The sequence below is a fragment of the Panicum virgatum genome, chromosome 2N (genome assembly GCF_016808335.1).
Source record: "Panicum virgatum strain AP13 chromosome 2N, P.virgatum_v5, whole genome shotgun sequence".
Taxonomy (NCBI): Eukaryota; Viridiplantae; Streptophyta; class Magnoliopsida; order Poales; family Poaceae; genus Panicum; species Panicum virgatum.
Window position 1 is genome coordinate 64,023,313 of NC_053146.1, and position 20,463 is coordinate 64,043,775.

Here is a 20,463-nt window from a genome sequence, read left to right on the forward strand (position 1 = left end):
GTACAATATCTATCACATCGAATCTTCGAACACATACATGAAGAATTAAATACAGTTGAAAAAATAATTAATTATATGGTCTAACTGATTAGCACGAGATAAATTTTTTAAGACTAATTAGTCTATGATTGGACATTATTTGTCAAGTAACAACGAAATGTGCTACAGTGCCAAAGTCCAAACTTTTTCACCAACTAAACGCACCTTAAAGCACCAATGCAAATTTCGCTATGTCCACCACAAATCTAGCCCCCGCTGAGAGAGCCAGCCTATGAGTACCAAAGAAAACGTACCCAGGAAATCCCACTTATTGAAATAAACGATCCAGATTTCATCCATTTCAGATCCGACGACTCACAGCGCGTTGAAGCCTCCCGCCAGGCTTCAACGCAACGCAACCCACCCCACCGGCCCCGCGCGCGACGCCGACCATCGCCCGCAGTTCGAACCAGGCGCTCCATTTTTTTTCCTTTTTTTCCGTTCTCTTTTCTCACGCCCTCGCGCCGCCGCCATCTCCATCCGAGTTCCAGATCCCCACCTCCGACCCTGACGTCCCCACTTCGCCTCCCCCACGCACGTCGCCGGGCGCCAGCCGGAGGACGCCCACGTTGCTACCGGAGGACACCCGCCGGCCGCGGCTGCCCCGCGCGCCGCCGCACGCGCTGCCAAGCCGAACCGCATGAAGTCCCTTCGCGGAAACGAAGCGCAGATTCGCCGCTCGCTTCCCCGCACCCGGCGGCGAGCTGCGGCCGCCCGCTGCAGGCCTGCCGTTGGCTCCCCACGCTCGGCAGAGCGCGGGCAAACGTGGCGGCGCCGCTGGCCGAGCCCCACGGGCCTGGCGCGAGCGCAGAAGCTGCCGCTGGCTGGTCCTGCTCTCACAAGCGCCAGACGCCGCCGCCTTGTTTCCTAGAGAAGCACGAGGGAGATAGCTTAGCTTCTGGTGTTGGAGCTCAGGCCGCCGCCGCCTTGTTTCCTAGAGAAGCACGAGGGAGATAGCTTAGCTTCTGGTGTTGGAGCTCAGGCCGCCGCCACCGCAGTCTCACTGATCGTAAAATCCATTCGCCTGCGTCCGAGCAGATAGCCACGACGTCCGAGCATAGACCCAAACCCCTTGCATTTGCTCCACGCTCACTTACTGTTTGATGAAATTTCAATGCATCGCACATTTTTTGGTTTGCTAAATTTGTTCTAATTCAAAGTCTTTTAGACATTCTTATTCGGTTGCTATCTTTAATTGAACAAAATATTATTTAGATTGTAGCATATCTAACCTGAAGTTCTCACTAATGATTCTTAATGTACAGTCATCTTTGAATCAGAATAACCTTATATTTAGATTGGAGTATTTCTAACAAAAAATTCTGACAAAATGTTGTACCAGAACCGGGAAGACAAAGAATACCAACGAAGCTTATTTTCATCACCAGCAAGCAGCAAGGAATCAAAACAATAGAAGCAAAAAGGTAAATACACTGCTTGATAGTATTTTTTGTGCAAATTTGAGCTGTACTTTTATGTAGAGTATTTGCAAGGTTAAAATTACTTTGCTTGTTGAAGCTTCATCCCAAAATATTCTATAACTATTGCCCTTCTTAAATCTATTAAAGAATTACACATGATCCATTTATAGAATTAATTTATTTAAGCTAACAGAGTTTTCCAATTCATCATATTAGCTATATGAACTTATCATACATGGCCACTTGACATCGAATGGTAGTTCAGAGCTTGTGATATGCAGTATTTAGCGGTCATTAAACTGACCCTTTGTTTTTTGTGTGAAACAAATATTTTCCAGTTTGAACTATGGATCATGTGCCTTAAAATTTATCTGTGGCGTTAGCACGGACGCATGGGAATGCACCGGTCCATCAGTGCCTAACCTTGTCATGGTTGCGGCGGCGGTCGTCCCAATCCCATCATCTTTTCAGGACTTCTAATTCTGCAGATTCCGAGCCAGTTAACCCCGCAGATCGTGAAACGGGAGCATAGCAAAGCAACCATTCTTGACAAGATTTGCGAAGTTGGTGTATCATCATTCGTATCTGCTGTCCTACCAATCTATCTGTCTTGTCGTCGTTGTCCGGGTTACTTCTTTCAAAAAAAATTCTGGTTCTGCATCACTTCTGCCGACTCACGTTTTCACTTTCTGGCTGTGTGTTTGTCTCCAACTCCTCCAAATTTTCCAAACTTTCCATCACATCGAAACATTAAATATAGTAAATGACTTATGCATGGAGTACTAAATGTAGATAGATAAAAAAACTAATTTCATAGTTTTAATGTACGTTGCGAGATGAATCTTTTGAGCCTAGTTAGTCTATGGTAGGATAATATTTACCACATATAAATAAAAAGTAATACAGTGCTTTTCGCAAACACTTTTCGCATCCTTTTGGCAACTAAACACAGCCTCTGAAGTTTTAGGTAGACACACACACTCACACACGAGCATGGTGTGACCGTGTGAGGAGGATGCAAACAGAGACATTTCCTACTGTCGGCTGGATGCTTCTCAAATCCCCATCGTGAATTGCAAGCGAGCTGTACGGTACGGTGTTACCAGTAAAGTCTACTGTTGCATCCATTCATCCGAGCCCTCGTTTAAATGCACGGTGTAAACTTTTTGAGAGAGAATCTTTTCACATTTAAAATATTAAATATAGATAAATTACAGAACTAATTGTAGAACTCCTCTGTAAACTACGAGACGAATTTATTAAGACTAATTAATCTGTCATTAGCACATGTTTACTGTAGCAATTATTGTAACAATTTAGTGTCTAATCGTGGTCTAATTAGGCTCATTAGATTCGTCTTGTTATTTACAAGCAAACTACGCAATTAGTTTTTTTTATTTCGTATAGATTTAATACTCCATGCATGTAAGATTCTCATTTGATGTGATAGTTTTTGAATTTTGAGTTTTGCATCTAAACAAGGGGCGAGTCAGCCAGAAGTGACACCCTGCCAATCATCGTCGCTACGGAAGAAAAAAACACTCACCTCCATCACTCCATGCTAGTCTACGGCGGCTGCAGATCGTATGATCGCAGCGGACAGCAACCCTAGCCTCCATTCCCCGGATAATTCCAACACTGGACTGTTGATGCGGGCAGCATGTTCCAGAGTTTTAACCAGGGCCGGCGAGCGTGATGATTTCACGGATAACTTTGACCGGATTTGGTTTTCAGTTGAGAGAGTGATGGATGGATGGCGTCTGATGGAGCTTGATGCATCTCGCGGGAACACATCGAAACAACTGGCGGTGTAAGCGTCAGGCGCGCGTCGAGTGTCGAGTGATGATACCTCTCTGCTCTCGCTTTCGAGCGCGACGTGCTCGGTCGCGCCCATATCCTCTCCTGCGTCCGCGGGTCACGGCACGGGCCAATTCGAGCGCGCTGGCCGCCCCCATGTCCCGTCCATGTCGCGTTGAGAGGAACGGGGAACGGGCGCAGGTGGCAGGAGCGCCGTCCAGTTGCAGGCGCAGCCGCGCAGGGCGCGGAGATGCTAGGGCCATCCGGTGCCGGCGGCCGACGGCGGTTCTGTTCCCACGTATGAACAGGGGCTGGACGTGGATGCCGTATACTTCGTGGTCGTGGATACCGGCGCTAGTTGATTACTTTGTGCTTGCAAAAACTTTTTTTAGCATAAACCTTGCAAATAACTGGTCAGCTGCGGAAGGAGGCTTATCGGCGCTAGTGATGATGATGTATTGTGCTTGGAATATGTAGAAGGAAAGGAACCGGCGTGTGTTCGAGCATAAGATAAAGAGCCCGGCGGAAGTGATGCAAGAGATCAAACATAAAGTTCACACTAGAAAATTGGTCTGCTCGGGGCCAGAGTTATCCTAGTACTTATGTTTTTTTTTGCGGGAAATCCTAGTACTTATGTTATCCCTTTTCTTTTCAACACTATAAGATACTATTTCTGCTTCTTTTCCCTGACAAGTCAGTGCTCCTGCTAGTTTTTCAAAAAAAAAAAAACTGGTCAGCTGCGGAGGGAGGCTTATCCCTCCCGTTCTTTGAACGCGCGAAGTCGAAAAACTAGGATGGGCCGTAGAGCCTCAGGCTTATAAGGCCCATGTATAGTCCCGTCGCAATGGGTTAAAAAGATGTTGGGTTTCCTTAACCAAAAACCACTCGGGGTCAGAGCCCAACATTTCTTGTCAGCCTCATTTCTCGTTAGGCTTGGAAAATGAGCCCAAACTCTCGATTTGCGCCGTGTTTAGTTCCAAAAATCAAAATTCAAAAAAAAAAATTCGGCACCGGCATGGAGACTTAAATCTAGACGAAATAAAAAATACATTGCGACTGCTGCCTGTAAATCGCGAGACGAATCTAATGAACCTAATTAGATTGTAATTTGATGCTAAATTGCTACAGTAATGCTACAGTAGCAATCTCTAATGACGGATAAATTAGGCTCATTAGATTCGTCTCGCGATTTACAGACAAGTTCTGTAATTATTTTTGTGATTAGTCTATATTTAATATTTCAAATGTAAAAAATGGCCTTTCAAAAAATTTACGGGAGGCAACCAAACACGGCCTTGGCCTGAGTGAACCCGCAGACCAGGTTGTAGGCGGAGTACGAGCCAAAAAAATATACTAGTGATCAGTTCTTTATAGAAAAGTAATGACACCATACTCGTCTAGAAAGAGCTAGATATGAACTTGAAGCCATGGAGGTGTGCAACTGAAGACATGAACGCATCATGTACTTTCACAGAAAAAAGGAACGCATCATGCGGAACAATAAATTCTCACTAAAAAATAAAAATTATCAAATTCTCCTGGTGCAGGGTTTATCTAAAAAAATGCAGTTTCTATAAGTATTTTGCAAAAATTATAGGTAGAGTCATCTTCTGAGACTATATGATACCGATGCTGTAAGAGCATCTCCAAGAGCTCTTGTATCTTGGGTGAGTTAGCTAAAAAAAGACAAAAAACTCATATCCAACAAAAACTCTATCTACCTCGTATTCTATTCTCAATTTCTATCCAGAGGGTGCCGCTGGGTATCTTTGCCTAGCGCTGAGCGCTAGCCATCTCTTTTTGGATTTTGGAGAAGCTGTTGGGTTTCATCCCTTTTTCGCTAGCTATTTCGTTTTACATAATAACTATATCAAGATTTTAGTTATCCATAGATACAAGAGCTCTTGGAGATGCTCTAAATAATACAGATTTATATGACGGGAGAATATTCCTTTAGCTTGATTTTTCCTCTCGCGTATAAATGCAGGGTGAATGCAAATTTCTTTTTAGGAGAATATTGTTGTGCATTTTCATCTGTAGCATCAGCCTATGTTAATGACATGCGGATTATATTGACATGGGCTTCGATGAAAAAATTGCCATCTAAAGTGGTGGTACGTGTGGAATTTCTCTTTTGCTTTGCTGGCGACCCTCTTTGGAGAAATCGTAGCCTCGTCGGAAAAGAAATCGTGTACACGTAGCGGCACCTTTGCGTCGCGAAATTGCTTCTGCGTCCGGGTCCGGGTTGACGGCGCGTGGATCGTGTGGTTTCCATACCCAAACTCGACCTCGAGAGTCGACACCCACGCCACGCACGCGATGGCGCATGATCGTGACGTCCATCGAGAACACGGGGCGTGTTTGGTTGCGAAAACCAAAATTTCAAAAAAAAATTCCGACACCTGCATAAAGATTTAAATCTAGACGAAATAAAAAATGCATTGCGATTGCTGTCTGTAAATGCCGAGACGAATCTAATGAACATAATTAGGCTGGAATTAGATGCTAAATTGCTACAGTAATGCTACAGTAAATAACCTCTAATGACGGATTAAGTAGACTCATTAAATTCGTCTCGCGATTTACAGTTCATCTATACAAAAAATTTTGTAAATAGATTTCATTTAGTACTCCATATATGTGTCGAAACATTCGATTGCGTGGGAACAGAGCCTCAGCGAACGATTCCAATATGCGGCATCTTCTGCGGCCGCGGTTTTGGTCAGATTCCAATATGCGGCGCAGGTTTCGTACAAGTTAACGGCGCAACTGATCTTGCTTAATTCGGTTAAGCACCGGATATTTGAGCTCTGAAGATAAGATAGATGATTGGATGGGAGGGGACGTACCTGTACCAAGCACACGCTAAGCCAATCAACCTTTTTGTTAAATCTGCGATCAGCTTCGACGTCATGCGCATTGCGCAGTTCCTACTCCAGTACTTCCTCCTCCTTGAAATAAACAAGGTCTCAAGTCCTCAAGATCGGCTGGGGACCGAATCAAAGTTCACGGGAAATGGGAATGTAAGCGCATGGGCTCACGCTTGCTACTGCTACAGCACTTGAGACCTTGTTTATTTCAAGAAAGAGGAAGTACTGGAGTATGATTAATCATAATGAAAATCGTAAACGAATACACACTGGGATTTCATTAAGCATTTCCTAACAAATCACAAGGGTTTAAATTTTCCCTCGTTTTTATTCGTCTAAATTAGAAGACACGCGCAACTTTTGCGTTTTCTTGAAAAAGCACAAGGCTGACAGGAACCAGATAATTTCCTTTCACAGTCAGTCAAGTCACGAGGAAAAGCGGTGAAGAAAAATCAAAACGAGAAAGAAAAGCAACACAAAACAAAAAAACGAGGAAAACAAAAAGGGTAATGGCCAGCGTGCCCTAGCTTCCATTCTGGGCCTCCCCCTTCCCGTCCCTTCCACCAGCCAGCGCCGCTTCTTCCTTGGAAACCCCTCACCACCGCTCGTTTATACGCCAGCGACGCCGCCTCCCCCCTCCTCGAGCAAAGGCGAGCGCGAGAGAAACCTGAAGCCACTCCCCACCCCGCTTCCCCCCCTCGCCGCGATCTCCTCACATGGCAGTGCTGCGCCTCCGCGAGCCACTCAAGAGGAACGGCCCCTGCTTCTGCTTCTCCGACCCCTGTCCCTGCGCCGACCCGCGCCGCCCCAGCCCCAACCCCGATCTCGCCGCCCCCTTCCCCTTTCTTCGCGTCCATCGCACCTGCTCCTGATCCCACTCTCTTCCTCACCCTCCTCTCTCCGTGATTCGCGGTTCTGATTCTACTGACGCGGCTTGTCTCAAGGTTCCTGTGAGAGTCTGAGTTTTGGTTCCGTCTCACGCCGGTCTCTCGCCATGGGGAAAAGTGAGTTTCTGTTGACGCCGATCGATTGGAAATGTTTTGCGGTTCTGATCGGTGATTTGGGGGATTTGGGTTTGTGCAGGCAAAAAGAGCAAGGCCCGCGGCGGTGGGGACGATCTGCTCGACAGCAGCGACGCCGACAGCGTAAGCTCCTCGTCCACCGCTCTGTCGGATCTCTCCATCTCGTACGCCACCGAGCACGTCAACTCGCAGGAGTTCGTCCTCGACAAGTACATCGACGACCTCTACGAAAAGAGGTCGGGGTTCCCCTTCTAGCCTTCTCTAGCATTTCCTTGTGATCGTGTGCCCATCTTAGTTGTCTTGGTAATTTGCTTTTGTTTATTGTTCCTGTGATGCTCGCTACTTAACTCATGGCTCCATGTGGGACTGTTGTTTGCTGTACTTAATTGTAGCTGTCTCATTTGTTTGGTCTACTTTGCAAGTTCCCATGTTAGGAACTCATTATAATTGAAATATGAACTCTTCTGTAACTAGTTCGGGTACTGGAGGTATTTGTTGTGGACGAAAAGTTGCTGTCTCCTTGTTTCATGGTGGAATTGCCGGTGCTAGCTGGAAAATAATAGGAAGCAATTAATGACATTAGAGTAACCTTCATGTTTCTTTGTTAAACTGGCTTATAAGATTTCCTTTCCCTTTCATGTTACATTTACACTATACCATGCTTAGCAAAATCGACATGAAACAAGTTGAAGTTGTGGAATGTGGCCTATTGATTTGGTGTCAAATGGTCAAGTAGATGCCCAATTTTCACTTGGAGGTGGTACTAAATTTGAATAGTTAGATTGGAAATTACTTTCCTAGTTGTATGTTCTGCTTAGCTGTTGTCCTTGGAGATGTTACTAAGCAACAATAGTTAAAAGATTGGAAAATTATTTTTCAAAGGGTGAAGTTGTATTTTCAGCTGGTGCTTTATTGTTTGTGCAGTGATGTCTAAAATGCGATGGGGACAATGTTATTGTTTGTGTGTATTGCTTCCTTGTGCCGCTTCTGGGGACACTGTTTCTGGATTGCTATATTTCTCTTAACAATAATTGATCATGGTTAATAATATTATTCCTGTTAATTATAAACAATAACAATAATTGATCATGGTTAATAATGTTATTCCTGTTAATTATAAACAATAACAATAATTGATCCTGGACATTATCCTCAGCCTTTCATTAACTAATATTCATTGTACTGATGTTACCATTTGTATCTCTTTCAGGGGATCTACAAGAGAGGCAGCATTGGTTAAACTGGTTGATGCCTTCGAAAGTTTTATGCTTCATGGTCTTGTGGAGAACAAGTACATTATAAGTTTCATTATCAGCCTTTAGTTTCGAAGTGTTTCATGCAGTTCTTTGGTTATTTATCTGGAAATAATATTGTAATTGCATTTAAGTTACCATGAACCCAACAAACTAACCAAATATCACACTGTTATGTTCTATTTTATCAAGATAGCTCACTTTAGATATGGTATGTGTTATCTGAATCCGCTTGGTAAAATGAATAATCATTTTTTTGATTTTATGCTTTTTAAGGTATGCTACTCTGCTAAGTCAATTCAACAATTCTGTGAAAAAAGGATCTACTAAGGAGGTTTTTCTGGCATCTCGTGCCATCGGTTTGTATCCTGTCCCTGTTCACACTTTGCAGTTCAAAACAAATACTGTTGTTTTGTGACACCATATTTGGCTGTTTTCTTTTGGAACATCCAGGGTTATTGGCCATTACGCTCGGTGCTGGGAGCAGTTCACATGAAATTATGGAGGAGTCACATCCCCAACTTTGTAGAGTACTTCAAGCTTGGTCTGATGCTGCAAAGATGATATCTGTATGTGTAAATTTGTTTCTCGTCTGGTTTCCAATCTTTTTTTGCACTTTCAGTGAAGTGAAGTTAAACTGGCCTTCTGTAGGCACTTGATTGTTTGGCTGTCATCACATTTGTTGGTGCAACTGATCTGGCTGAAACAGAGCTATCTTTGAAAGCAATGTGGGATGTGATTCATCCAAAGTCTGGTTCAAATGTAAGCTTCTCCATTTACTTGTTATCATGTCTCACAAGCTCATGTTGGATGCAGCTGCATCCAATTTTCAAGGATGTTTGAATATGTCTGGAATTTCTGCAGGTGGGAACTGTTAGGAAACCTAAGCCTCCTGTGTTAGCAGCTGCTATATCTGCATGGACATTTCTCCTGACTACTATTGGTTCATGGAGGATAAATCCCAACAGTTGGAAAGAGTCAGTACTCTCCTCTGTTTTGCACCTGCGTATGTGTGCGCACTAAACTATTAATGGATTTACTTAACCTGCCTTTCTTCTACTTGCTAGGCCCATTGCATTTCTCTCTACTCTTTTAGAAGCAGAGGATCGTGCTGTTCGAATGGCTGCTGGTGAAGCATTGGTTTTGTGCTTTGAGTTAAATCTGCTCGATGTTTCTTCTTGTGAAGATGGTGATGCCAACACAGGAGGAACTGGTGGTTCTAAGAACAGGCTTTTCTTGGATATGCAAGCTTTAAAAGCCAAAATATCTGGTCTAGCGTCTAATCTCTCTGCAGAGGCTGGGGGTAAAGGTGCAGACAAGAAAAACCTTACTGATCAAAGAGACTTGTTTCAACGAATCTTGGATTTTGTCAAGGTCTATCCATATCTAATCTAGCTAGTTCTTCAAATTCTTTGTTCTGTTTCACTTACTATTGATAGCCATTTTTTGCAGTATGGAGAATCCCCTGAAGAATCAATCAAGATTGCTGGAAAGCGTGATGTCTTAAGGGTTTCATCATGGTCTGAACTAATCCAGGTTATTGTTTCTCTCTCTCTCCTTGGTTTGCATAACATAGTGCATATTGTGTCATGTTCTCATTAGCTATTTTTTCCCTTGATAATCAGTTGAATTTCTTAAAGCGGTTCCTTGGGAAAGGCTTTCTGAAGCATGTGAAGGTTACTATCTCTTGAGTGGTTATTTATTTATTTCCTTCTCAAATTTGCTTGATGATATGACAAGTCTTGCCGTTCTTTTAAATACAGGAGAATGGACTTCTTCAAGATATATTTGACATTAAAGTTGACACTACTGAAACTTTGTCATCCACTGATAAGGTAAGAAATCGACGCCATAGACGACTTAAGTTGCAAAGGTAGTTATAATGTAGGAAGTTTGTGAGAGTTGAACATTGTTCTATTAGCCCATGCCAGTTTGAGATAAGTTACCAGGTGGTCTTTTAACTGATGACTTGCGTACAATTTCCACGCCTTTAGCAAAAATTGACTATAACCATGATTGAGAGTAGAGACAAATAGGGCGTAATAGGATTGAAAGGCTAGCAAGATAGGATGTAATAGCATCTCTGGGTTTAGGCTTTCATTGTCTCATTTTAGATATACCAGGATCAAGGATGACTGTGAAAAGGCATAACGTAGTGTCCTTGATTGCTTAATTTAATCTGGTTAGCCTGAGGACAAGAAAAATGCTCTGTTGCAATTTCCTATGCAATTCCAGTCACAGAAAATGCCCAAAAAATTTACTGGCTTTATTAGCATCCCATGTTGTAAATGGTCCTTAAAACCATTCACATCTTCTCTTATCTGTTCAAGTTTCCATTGTTGATATGCCTATTCTTTTGGGTTGCTATTAGTTTTATATAGATTTTGATCACAAACAACCCAAACCTCCTGCAGAAAATCTTTCGGTCTGAAGAGGAAAAAGAAAGAGCTCTGAAATTGAACAAGGAGCGTCGTCTAGCCCAGGTAATGCTAATGTCCTCGTACATAAAAAAAAATCTTGTGCTTAACAGTCATGTGCCCTTGCATTGCTCTTCTTCAATGTCAAGCATAATATCTAAAAGGGGCTATTGCGTTCTTACCCCTATTTTGATTACGAATTGTGATTTTGCTCTCATTTTCCCAATCTTTGTGATTTTACCCCTGTTTTATGAAAACGAAGAGAGAGTTTACCCCTACTTCGTTAATAGGACTTAATGGTGTGAATTGGGCTAGTAAAAGATGGGTTTACCCTTTGTGTTTTCTCCCCTGATTTTGTAAACACCAGTAAAGTGCCCTCCCCTCGCCGGAAAAGACCTGAGGAGTACTCACACAACACCAGCATGCCCTGGCCACCAACTAGGCCTCTTAGTGACCGGAGCATGAGACCCTGCGACGGCGCACCATGGCCGCGGCACAGGACACGGTGGCGCCTGTGTTCCAAGGCACGGAACGGCCCTGTGCTCTACTCCTGCGCCAACCCTACGTGCCACCTCTTCCCCCCATCCTCTGATTCGAGCAAAAAAAAAAAAACCCAGAACACAGGGCTCACCGGTGAGCTGCTCTGCTCCGCATGATGGTGGCTTGAGGATGAAGAAAACCGCGAGATCGGAGCTCCGGTGATGGATGATGGATTTGGTTTGGGGTCAGCTCAAATGGGATCACGATTGCACACTGAAGGTGCTGGCTCAAGGAATCGACGAGTGATGCTGTGAGGACGACGTATTTGGCGAAGAGCAGTGCGGAAGCCAGTGTCCCTGCTCGGCCCTGCCCGCACGACGGCCGGCCGCGCATCCACGCCCCTACCTGAGCCTCTAGCCGGCCACGTGCCCGAGCCCCTGCCTGAGCCGCACGCTCAAGCCCCTGCCTGGCTGCGCGCCCGCGCTGGCGCAGATGCGCCGCCCGTGCAAGACCTCCCACCGCCGCCGCTTTCTGCAGTATCGAGAGGGAGAGGAGGGTCACCAGAGGGAGGATAAGGGGATGGGACTCAATGGATAAGTGGTAGTGTTTGTTTTTCCACCCTATTATGAAGGGTTTTCCTTTTTCTTTTAAAATGTTTATTTCACATCCCTCTAACAGAGTTAAAAGTAGGGGCAAACGGATGCTTTTGTTTTTATAAAACAGGGATAAAATCACAAAGTTGCAAAAAGTGAGGGTAAAATCACAATTAACTTTCAGAGTAGGGGTAAAAACACCCATTCCCCTAACTAAAATGTTAGTGGTACCTTGACGATATAAAGCATCCTACATGGATTATGCATTTGCATGCGCCAGCAGTTTAGAATAAAAACTAGCAATTACAAGAATGCATACTGTACTAATACAGTCAATGCTTTGATCATTTCAGGCGAGGAAGAACGCTGCTATGTTGGTCGAGTAACAAGGTTACAAGGATGAGAAAACAACAGCCATTCTGTGTCTCTCTCTTTATATCTGGACATTTATCCGTGTAAACTACTGCTAGCACAGCCCATTGGAGCTTGTGCGTTCATGATAGCGTACGTGATGCAAGAGTAATATTACACTACTGTTCGTGCATCTGGAACCTCAGATAGCATGATTTATGCGGGAATATAGTTAAACAAGTTTCTTTGGAGTTGGCTACTTTCACGGCAGCCGGCAGGTTTTGTTTGATGGCCTTCCCCATTCTTAGTATGTTGATATGTTTTCATCAGACAGTTACAGCACTTTGATCCATGGTGATATATTGGTATTCGTCGTTCTCTTTCTGCGAGCCTTACGTTTAAGGAGGGAAGATGTGAATCTTTTCATTGCTGGCGAGGTAATATCATTATTGAAAGTAACGTAATTACAAGTTCACGACGAGAATTCACCAGGTGTTTGTGGTTCAGCGTGCCCTAGCAGGCTAGCACGAGTGGAGTCAAAACACAATCGCTCGAAAGGAACCGAGCATAATATGTGATGAAGCGAGTCCATGCTTTATTATGCGCGAGTTCGATTGCACGAGTATCTATTGGTGATACGTAACTCTGGTGAATAAATAGAGCGAGCACGTTCAAAAAATAAAATATTGGTGATACGTACGCCATTTTCGATCCATCCTGCCTATATTGCTCAGTCCGTAAATTCTTTTGTTTCTGTTTGTGAGTTGTGAGTATACTCCTATAGTCCTATGCTTTAGAATAGAAGATTCGATGCGATCATAGATGTTTGCTGCCACATTTTCGTTTTCGACGCATGATCTGTGTAACCTGTAACGATCCGCTGTGTGCTACTACCAATACGACTCGCTATCTAACAGGAAATGCTGTCCAATGATGAATGATACCGAGCAAGACAAGTAGTGTGCAAGATAAATCCGAACAGAACACTCTGATTTGATCTTCAATCTGCTCGCTCTCACTTGACGATTATGCTCACCCACACCCATGCTGCACAAATGAGGTAATGGATTTTACACCAATGATTTTTGACGGGGCCGTCTAAACGTGTAAAGATAAACTGTATCAAGTGACTCCTCTATAAGCCTTTATTGTACTATTATTGTTGCTGTCAGTGCCGTCCCAAAATCACATTGGTAAATTACCTTGAGAAATTTCAAGTAACTATGAGAGGGAGCGCGATAGTAAAGTTATATCTCTGGGCAGTCCCAGCCGGTCCCTCGCCTCTGTAACAGTCCATTTGCCGTACAGTCTGTAACCGTAAGAAAAGATGACATTGGCAGTCCATTTGAGGCAGTTCTCATGATGAGCAAAAGCCAAGAGACAATGAAAGAAATGACAACAGCTTACCTTTTGGTTTTTGCAAGTTTCATATTTGTTCCGATGAGTTTAATGCTGGGGTTTTCCAGTTGGTAGCACCACCATTGCCAAAACTACTGAAGATCTCATTCATGCCCAGTTGCCCCTCTTCCCATGCATTGGCTGCCATCCGTCTACCTGAAGATTTAGCTGCATGGTCTGTCATTGTGGTGTTCAATGAACCAGGTCATGACATTACTGCTCCTGAAAATTTTAGGACACAAAACTTAAGTTCTCATCATTAACTAATGTGAAAAATTTCAACCTAGATTGTAAACTTGTCTGTTTAATCTGGTCTAGACTGACTACTGAATATACGCAAATGAAATGTTGATGCTTACTGAGAAGGATTTTCGCTGATGAACATTAAGCACATTGGCCCCCCTATCCTGGGTAGTATATAGCACACCTGAAGCCTCAATGAAACACAGACTAATAGATTAACAGTAAGACCTCAGTTGACAGAGCGGCCATGAAAAAATAGTCTCTTTGATCTGAGCTGATCCAGTCCGTGAATTCCTCTTCAAGGCTTCTTGTTTGATTGCAACCAAGATGGCTGACAATATAAAGTTGAGACAGGACCTGGTGGGCATGTGTTAGCCGGTGCTACTGCGGCAAAAGTATATTCAGTTTTTCACCAATAGTTACCACATGAACATTCTCCATCTTTGAAATGGTGAAATCGCCTAACATCTCTAACAACAATCTCCCTTCCGACCGCCTTCGACATGAACATTATTGCCGCATGACAATCAGCACATATTTTCAAGTTCTTAAGAACTGTAACCGTAGCTCCAGGAGGCAGCTTTATGAGTCCAAAACCAACCGCCAGCCTCTCACTATGTGCAAATAATATATGCTCCTTCTGATGAGGCTCCATGTCATGCAACACAACCTTTGTATCAGGAAGATATCCGAGCTTTCTCATCTTAGCACCAACCATTTCAAGGAAGTGGTAAACTTCATGTGCTTCTGGATGTTTTGTGTCACCAACAAGAAATACATGAACTTTGTTTCCCACTTCTATCCAACTGCACCCTGGTTCTTTCTTTACCCCTCGATCACGCATTAGCTTCCTTACTCTTGCAGCATCTACCCAACGTCCTGCAGCTGAGTAAGTGTTGGACAGTAGGATGTATGTGCCATCGTGCTGTGGTGTCATCTTAAAAAGCTGGTCTGCAGCATAAGCACCAAGTTCCATATCTCCGTTAGTCCGGCAACCAGAAAGAATGGCCTCCCAAATGGATGGGGTGGGCTCAAAAGGTATTGTCTTGATCAAATCTCTAGCTTCTCCAATTCGTCCAGCCCGACCAAGCAAATCAATCAGCCGCGCGTAGTGATCTTCTCCAGGGATAATGCCAAATTCCCTCTTCATGAACTCGAAATAATGAAAGCCTTCATCCACCAAACCAGCATGATTGCAAGCTGTCAATACTGTGAGATAGGAAATCCTATCTGGATACATGCCTTCAGCAACCATCTGATCAAAAAGATCAAGTGCCTCTCTTCCATGTCCATGTTGCCCAAGAGCTGAGATCATAGCATTCCATGAAACAGAATCAACATTGGGCATTACAAGGAACACAAGATGAACTTCTTTCACAGCACCACATTTAGCATACATGGTAATGAGTGCATTTCCTGCAGAATTGCTCCCCTCAAAACCAAGCTGCACAAGATGCCCATGGAGCTGCTTCCCATGCTTCAGTGCCCCAAGTTCACCACATGCAGCTATAGCACCAGCATAGGTGTAATCACATGGCTTTACATCCTCAGCCCTCATCCAGTTAAACAGCTTAAGTGCATCTTCTGCATGCCCTCCATGGACATATCCTGAGACCATCACCATCCATGACAACTCATTTTTATAAGGCATCTCCTTAAATACCTCAACTGCCTTGTCTAAACAGTTGCTCTCAACATACCCTGACAAAATGGTGTTCCAAGAAACGACGTCCTTCGATTTCATACTGTCGAATATCCTTTTGGCAACAGCAATCTTCCCACCCTTCGAGTACAAGGTCACCAATGCATTGTTAACAGGCAAAGCTGCCTCAGGCACAAAATCTGGCTGCAACCGAATGATCAGACCATGGACAGACTTCCCAAGCACAAAGAACCCAGCATTTGCACAAGCACTCAGAACACTAGTAAATGTGAACTCATCAAGAGGCACCCTTCCTAGCACCATCCTTCTGAACAGCTCAAATGCCTCCTCAACCAATCCTGATTGCACATATCCTGAGATCATGGCATTCCACACGACATCAAACTTCCCATCAACCTCCTCAAAAATTGATCTCGCAGCACAAATATCGCCTCTCCTAACATACCCGACGACCATAGTAGTCCACGTCAGTTCATCCTTAGCCGGCATTTCGTCAAGCAACTTCCGTGCGTCTCGCGTCGCTCCGGGCGCGTCACATTTCATGTACAGCGCAATGAGCGCGTTGCACACCGACAAGGCACTCCCGGCGCCAGACTTGAGCACCGAGCAGCGTAGCTGTGCACAGTGCCGGACAGAGAGGTTGGGCAGGTGGGCTGCTGCGCTCAGGAGCGCGGTGAATGAGTAGTCGTCGGGCCGAAGGAAGCCGGAGGCGAGCAGCGAGCGGAACACGGCGACCGCGGGCGCGGCGCGGGACGCGCGGGCGTACGCCGAGATCACGGCGTTGTGGAGGACGGTGTCGCGGCGCGCGGGCGGGACGGCGTCGAAGAAGGAGACGGCGGCGGGGAGGCGGCCCGCGGCGGCGTGCGCGGCGACGAGCGAGGTGGCGGCGACGGGGCACGGGTTTGAGTGGAAGAGGAGCGCGGCGGCGGGGAGGTCGTGGGCCAGGGTGTAGAGGTGGATGAGGCGGAGCGTGGGGTGCAGGTGCGACGGCGCGTGGAGGAGCCCGGAGGCGAGGAGGCGCGCGTGGAGGCAGCGGAGGGCGCGGAGGAAGGAGGAGGGGGCAAGGGAGCGGCGAGGCGCCGCAGGAGGACGGAGCATTGGTAGGGCAGCGAGGTGACGGCGGGCGGCGGTGGCATAGCGTCGTGGCGTGGTTGGGCAAGCCGGGCGCGCTCCGCGCCGCGCCGCCCTGGGTTCAATTGGCCTCGGGGGTTTTACATTTTTACCATTATAACGAATGACATTTATCAGATTATCATCTTTATATTAGCACCTACAACTATACCAGCAGAGAGAAGTTTAACTTACAATTTTACCACTTTTGCACATGTGGCAAGCCACGCAGGCATGACACGCTGGCACCCAGTCAGCTCGCTGGTGTCAAATGTCCTTTCTACCCCTGACCTGCTCCTCTCTCTCCCCCTCTGACATCTGGTCCTACACATCGTCTCACTGGCAGGTGGACCCCACTCATCAAATTCATCTCCCACCTATGGTAGGAGACACCTCGAAGGCGGCGGCCATGGCGAGCGCGGCCGCCAGCTGCGCGCGCTGGCCTCGCGCTCGGCGGCCACCATGGTGTCGCGTCCTCCCAGACCTGCGGCCGCTCCACCGGCCTCGCCTCCTTGGCCCGCGGCGCGCCCCTCCGGCCTCGACTCCTCGGCCCGCGGCGCGCCCCTCCGGCCTCGACTCCTCGGCCCGCGGCGCGCCCCTCCGGCCCTCCTCAGACCTTCCTCGCCGGCGCGCCCCTCCGGCCCTCCTCGATGGCGCCTTTTCCCTCCTGGCGGCGGAGGGACCACGGCGGCGCTCGGCTGCGGCAGAGTGACTCGCGAGGCGGAGCGGAGGCCGGCCGGGCAGTGCGAGGAGCGGCGCGGCGGACGGCCCGCACGGCGTCCGCAGCGGCTCGGGGTGGCCCACGCGCGCGCGGCGGCGGCGGCTCGGCGTGCTTGTACTCCCTCGTTCCTCCCTCTCTGGTGGCTATGGCGGCGGCCGGTGACGGCGGCCATGGCGGCACGCAGCGGCCAGGCCATGGCGGCGGCCAGGCCATGGCGGCGGCCAGGCCGCGGGGCGAGCGTGCGGCCGCGGCGGCCTGCGCACGGCGGCCTCACGCGGAGGAACCGCCCCTCCACGGCGGCCCTCCTCGCACCGGCAGAGGACGGCGCGCGCGCAGGGCCCCTGCAAGGCCTCGTGGCGTGCGTCCGCGGCGGCGTGCGCGCGTCTGCGGCGTACGGCGGCGAGCGGTGGCGTGCGCGCGTCCGCGCGGGGCCATGGCGAGCGGCGGCGACCAAGGCGATTGGGGAGAAGGGGAGGGCGGACGGCAGCAGCGCGCGCGTCACAAGGGCGGCCACCATGGTGTCGCGCTCGGTGGCCACCATGGGGTCGTGGTCGGTGTCGTGGGGGATGAATCTGACGAGTGGGGTCCACCTGTCAGTGAGACGATCTGCGTGACCCAGCTGTTGGAGAGGGAGTGAGAGAGAGGAGGTTAGGGGTAGGAAGGACATTTGACACCAGCGAGCTGACTGGGTGCCAGCGTGTCATGCCTGCGTGGCTTGCCACATGTGCAAAAGTGGTAAAATTGTAAGTTAAACTTCTCTCTGCTGGTATAGTTGTAGGTGCCAATCTAAAGATGATAATCTGATGAGTGCCATTCGTTATAATGGTAAAAATATAAAAACCCCATTGGCCTCGCGGGCCCGCGGGGTCTTGTCGAGGATTCAGTCAGGTTTGAGAGGTTTTCTGAACTTCCATGGCTGTGTGAACGATTTCCTTTTTCTCCCCAGCAGCTCAAAAGCAATGTTATCAAATCTAGTCTACCGATGAGATGATTAATCATCGATCAGTTCGATTAGTCAACCTCAGTCGGTCCTGGTCGTAGTCTAGTCGTCCCGTGTATTCCAGAACCGATAGTATGTTGTTTAAATCAAATATCAAGATACGTTGCTTCTATCAAAGAGCGTCCGGCGACTCGGGCGATTCAGGAACCCTAGCCGCCGCCCCCTACCGACGCCTCCGCCCGCCGCGCCGCCGCCCGAGCGGACCGCCGGAAGCCCGTGTGGCTCGCGAAGAAGGCGGCGGGGGGCCCTTCTCCTCTCCTTCCGGCGGATTCGGGCGGGCGCGGCCGTCAATTCCGTTCGTGGCAGCTCGCCGGTGCGGGCAGTGCTCCACGGCGGCAGAGCTCGAGGGGCCACGGATCCAGCACGGCGCCAGCCGGATCTGGTGGTGGTGCAGCCGGGGCGTGCGCGTGGTGGTGGGGACATCGGCCGGCGACGCTGGTGGCGTGGGCTAGCGGTCCGGTGCGGCGTCGGCGCAGCTGCGGTGTGGGGTGCGGCGACGGCGGCGCGCTCGCAGGTTTGCGGCGGCGGAGGCGGCTGGGCTGCAGACCGGCGCTCCGAATCTCGCCTCCCCTGATGCTGCGGCTGGTGCAGCCCTTGCGGCTGTGGTGGTGGCGGCGGCCTCACGCCAGGGGCCAGGGGCCGTTGCCCTGGCGGCCGGGTTAGGCGCCCTGATGGCAGGGGGCGATGCCCATGGGTGTGGCGCGCGCCTGTGGCTGCTGGCACGTGGTCAACGAGGGCGGCGGGTGCTTGTGCCAGCGGCGGCGGTCGGCGACGGCCTCGACGTGCGGCGGTGTCACACGAGCGGTGGATGCAGTTCCGTCCCCATGTGCTGCCTGGTCGGAGGGGGTGGCGGTCGACGCAACTGTGCGGCTGCCGCGTGCAGCCGACGCGTTGTTGCCCTCTGATAAGGCCTCCATGGGGCGGCGGGACAGCGGCATTGGAAGGTGATGGATTGGGAGGGGTCCGGCTTCTTGGCCCGACATTGGCGCTAGTGGGATCTTGGGCGAAAGCCTTAGTGACGGCAACGCCATTGGTGCCGCTTTCCCTGTTAGGGGCGTCACATATCCCCCTAGTGTCGACGTCCATGGGTGAAAACCCGGTCCATTGTGGACGTGTGACGGCGATGGCCCTGCTATCGCTCCCTTGTTGAAGGCGTCGCATTTGGACTTCGTCGTGGCTGGGTGGATGCTCTCGCTTCTCGGCGCCCCTCGACGCGTGGGGACGGGTTTTGCAATGTGAAGTCGGAGCTGCTGCGTAGGGGACGCGGCTTGGCAACGATGACACGCGGCGACCTCGCCCCTCCGCAATTGTCTGGGGTCTCTGCTGGGGTCTTCATCTGCTTGGGTGAGGCGTGGGTTATGACTAGAAATTGGAGCTGCTCTTCACGTTGAGCTGGGCAACGATAACCGGTTGTGGCCGCTTGCTTTGGAACCATCGGTGCGTGGTTCGTGGGTGGCCTGCCATAGGAAGTCGGAGCTGCTAGCGGCTTTCCTTCCATGCTCGGCAACGGTGACCTATGGCAATGTGTCGTGTTTGTGCTCAACCGTGTCGTGTGAGTGGGTTAGCCTTCGGATTCCTTTGGCATCCTGTTGTGCTAACCTTTTTTGTAAATATTTTTCTATCGTCTTAATTGAGCAGCAGAGCTCCTGCCTTTTACTTCAAAAAAAAAGATACGTTGCTTAGATGGTCACTAATTTTGTAATTTGTGAATTAGACTAAAAGAGCACTAGACTAAAGCTAAAAAAACAACAAAAAGATAGATGAGATATGCTAACCGTCACGAAAATTTTGCTGCAGAATCCAAATTCTAAAGTATCCAAACACAAATCTAGGTTGGCAAGTTGTTGCTGCTGAAATAACAAAGAAAGAAATTCAGGTTGTGCACGTGCAGATGTGTAACTGAAGTGTTGTTTGTCTGGAATGTATTTAAACATTTTGAATTGACGGCCACAATTGACAAACCAATGGAGTTTTGTAAAAAAAATATTTTAAAACCCTGAATTTCGTGGTGAAAGAAGATGACCGGCCGGGAATTCTCCACGAGAAGGAACTGTGGGGTCTGGAGGGGGAGGGGGAAGGAATTGG

The 20,463-nt window shown here is 48.1% G+C and overlaps 2 protein-coding genes and 1 long non-coding RNA gene across 3 annotated transcripts; 2 read left to right on the forward strand and 1 right to left on the reverse strand.

The window, feature by feature from the left end:
• The first annotated feature begins 426 nt into the window (after window positions 1-426).
• Window positions 427-2,123, forward strand: LOC120658661. Its single transcript, XR_005668798.1, has 2 exons — window positions 427-1,463; window positions 1,799-2,123. It is a non-coding gene; the product is annotated as an uncharacterized LOC120658661 (long non-coding RNA).
• Window positions 2,124-6,688: 4,565 nt separating this feature from the next.
• On the forward strand, window positions 6,689-12,621 carry LOC120658556. The gene is made up of 13 exons (XM_039936817.1): window positions 6,689-7,131; window positions 7,211-7,385; window positions 8,360-8,440; window positions 8,679-8,761; window positions 8,856-8,971; window positions 9,054-9,164; window positions 9,267-9,379; window positions 9,470-9,776; window positions 9,855-9,938; window positions 10,028-10,078; window positions 10,166-10,237; window positions 10,817-10,885; window positions 12,246-12,621. Exons 1-13 carry the CDS (start codon window positions 7,122-7,124, stop codon window positions 12,276-12,278), a joined length of 1,305 nt encoding a protein of 434 aa, XP_039792751.1. The 5' UTR covers window positions 6,689-7,121; the 3' UTR covers window positions 12,279-12,621.
• Window positions 12,622-13,356: 735 nt separating this feature from the next.
• Window positions 13,357-16,698, reverse strand: LOC120658515 (pentatricopeptide repeat-containing protein At1g25360-like). Its single transcript, XM_039936764.1, is given in 4 exon segments — window positions 13,357-13,552; window positions 13,651-13,863; window positions 14,001-16,605; window positions 16,608-16,698. Coding segments are annotated over 2 exon segments (2,388 nt in total). The 5' UTR covers window positions 16,684-16,698; the 3' UTR covers window positions 13,357-13,552; window positions 13,651-13,863; window positions 14,001-14,293.
• Between the last annotated feature and the right edge of the window lie 3,765 nt (window positions 16,699-20,463).

What these genes read in the sequence shown, in the direction of transcription:
- LOC120658556 (XM_039936817.1), top strand. An exon ending in GAATCTTGGATTTTGTCAAG is followed by an intron (nt 9,777 to 9,854) that starts GTCTATCCATAT and finishes CATTTTTTGCAG; the next exon opens with TATGGAGAATCCCCTGAAGA. An exon ending in AGGAGCGTCGTCTAGCCCAG is followed by an intron (nt 10,886 to 12,245) that starts GTAATGCTAATG and finishes TGATCATTTCAG; the next exon opens with GCGAGGAAGAACGCTGCTAT.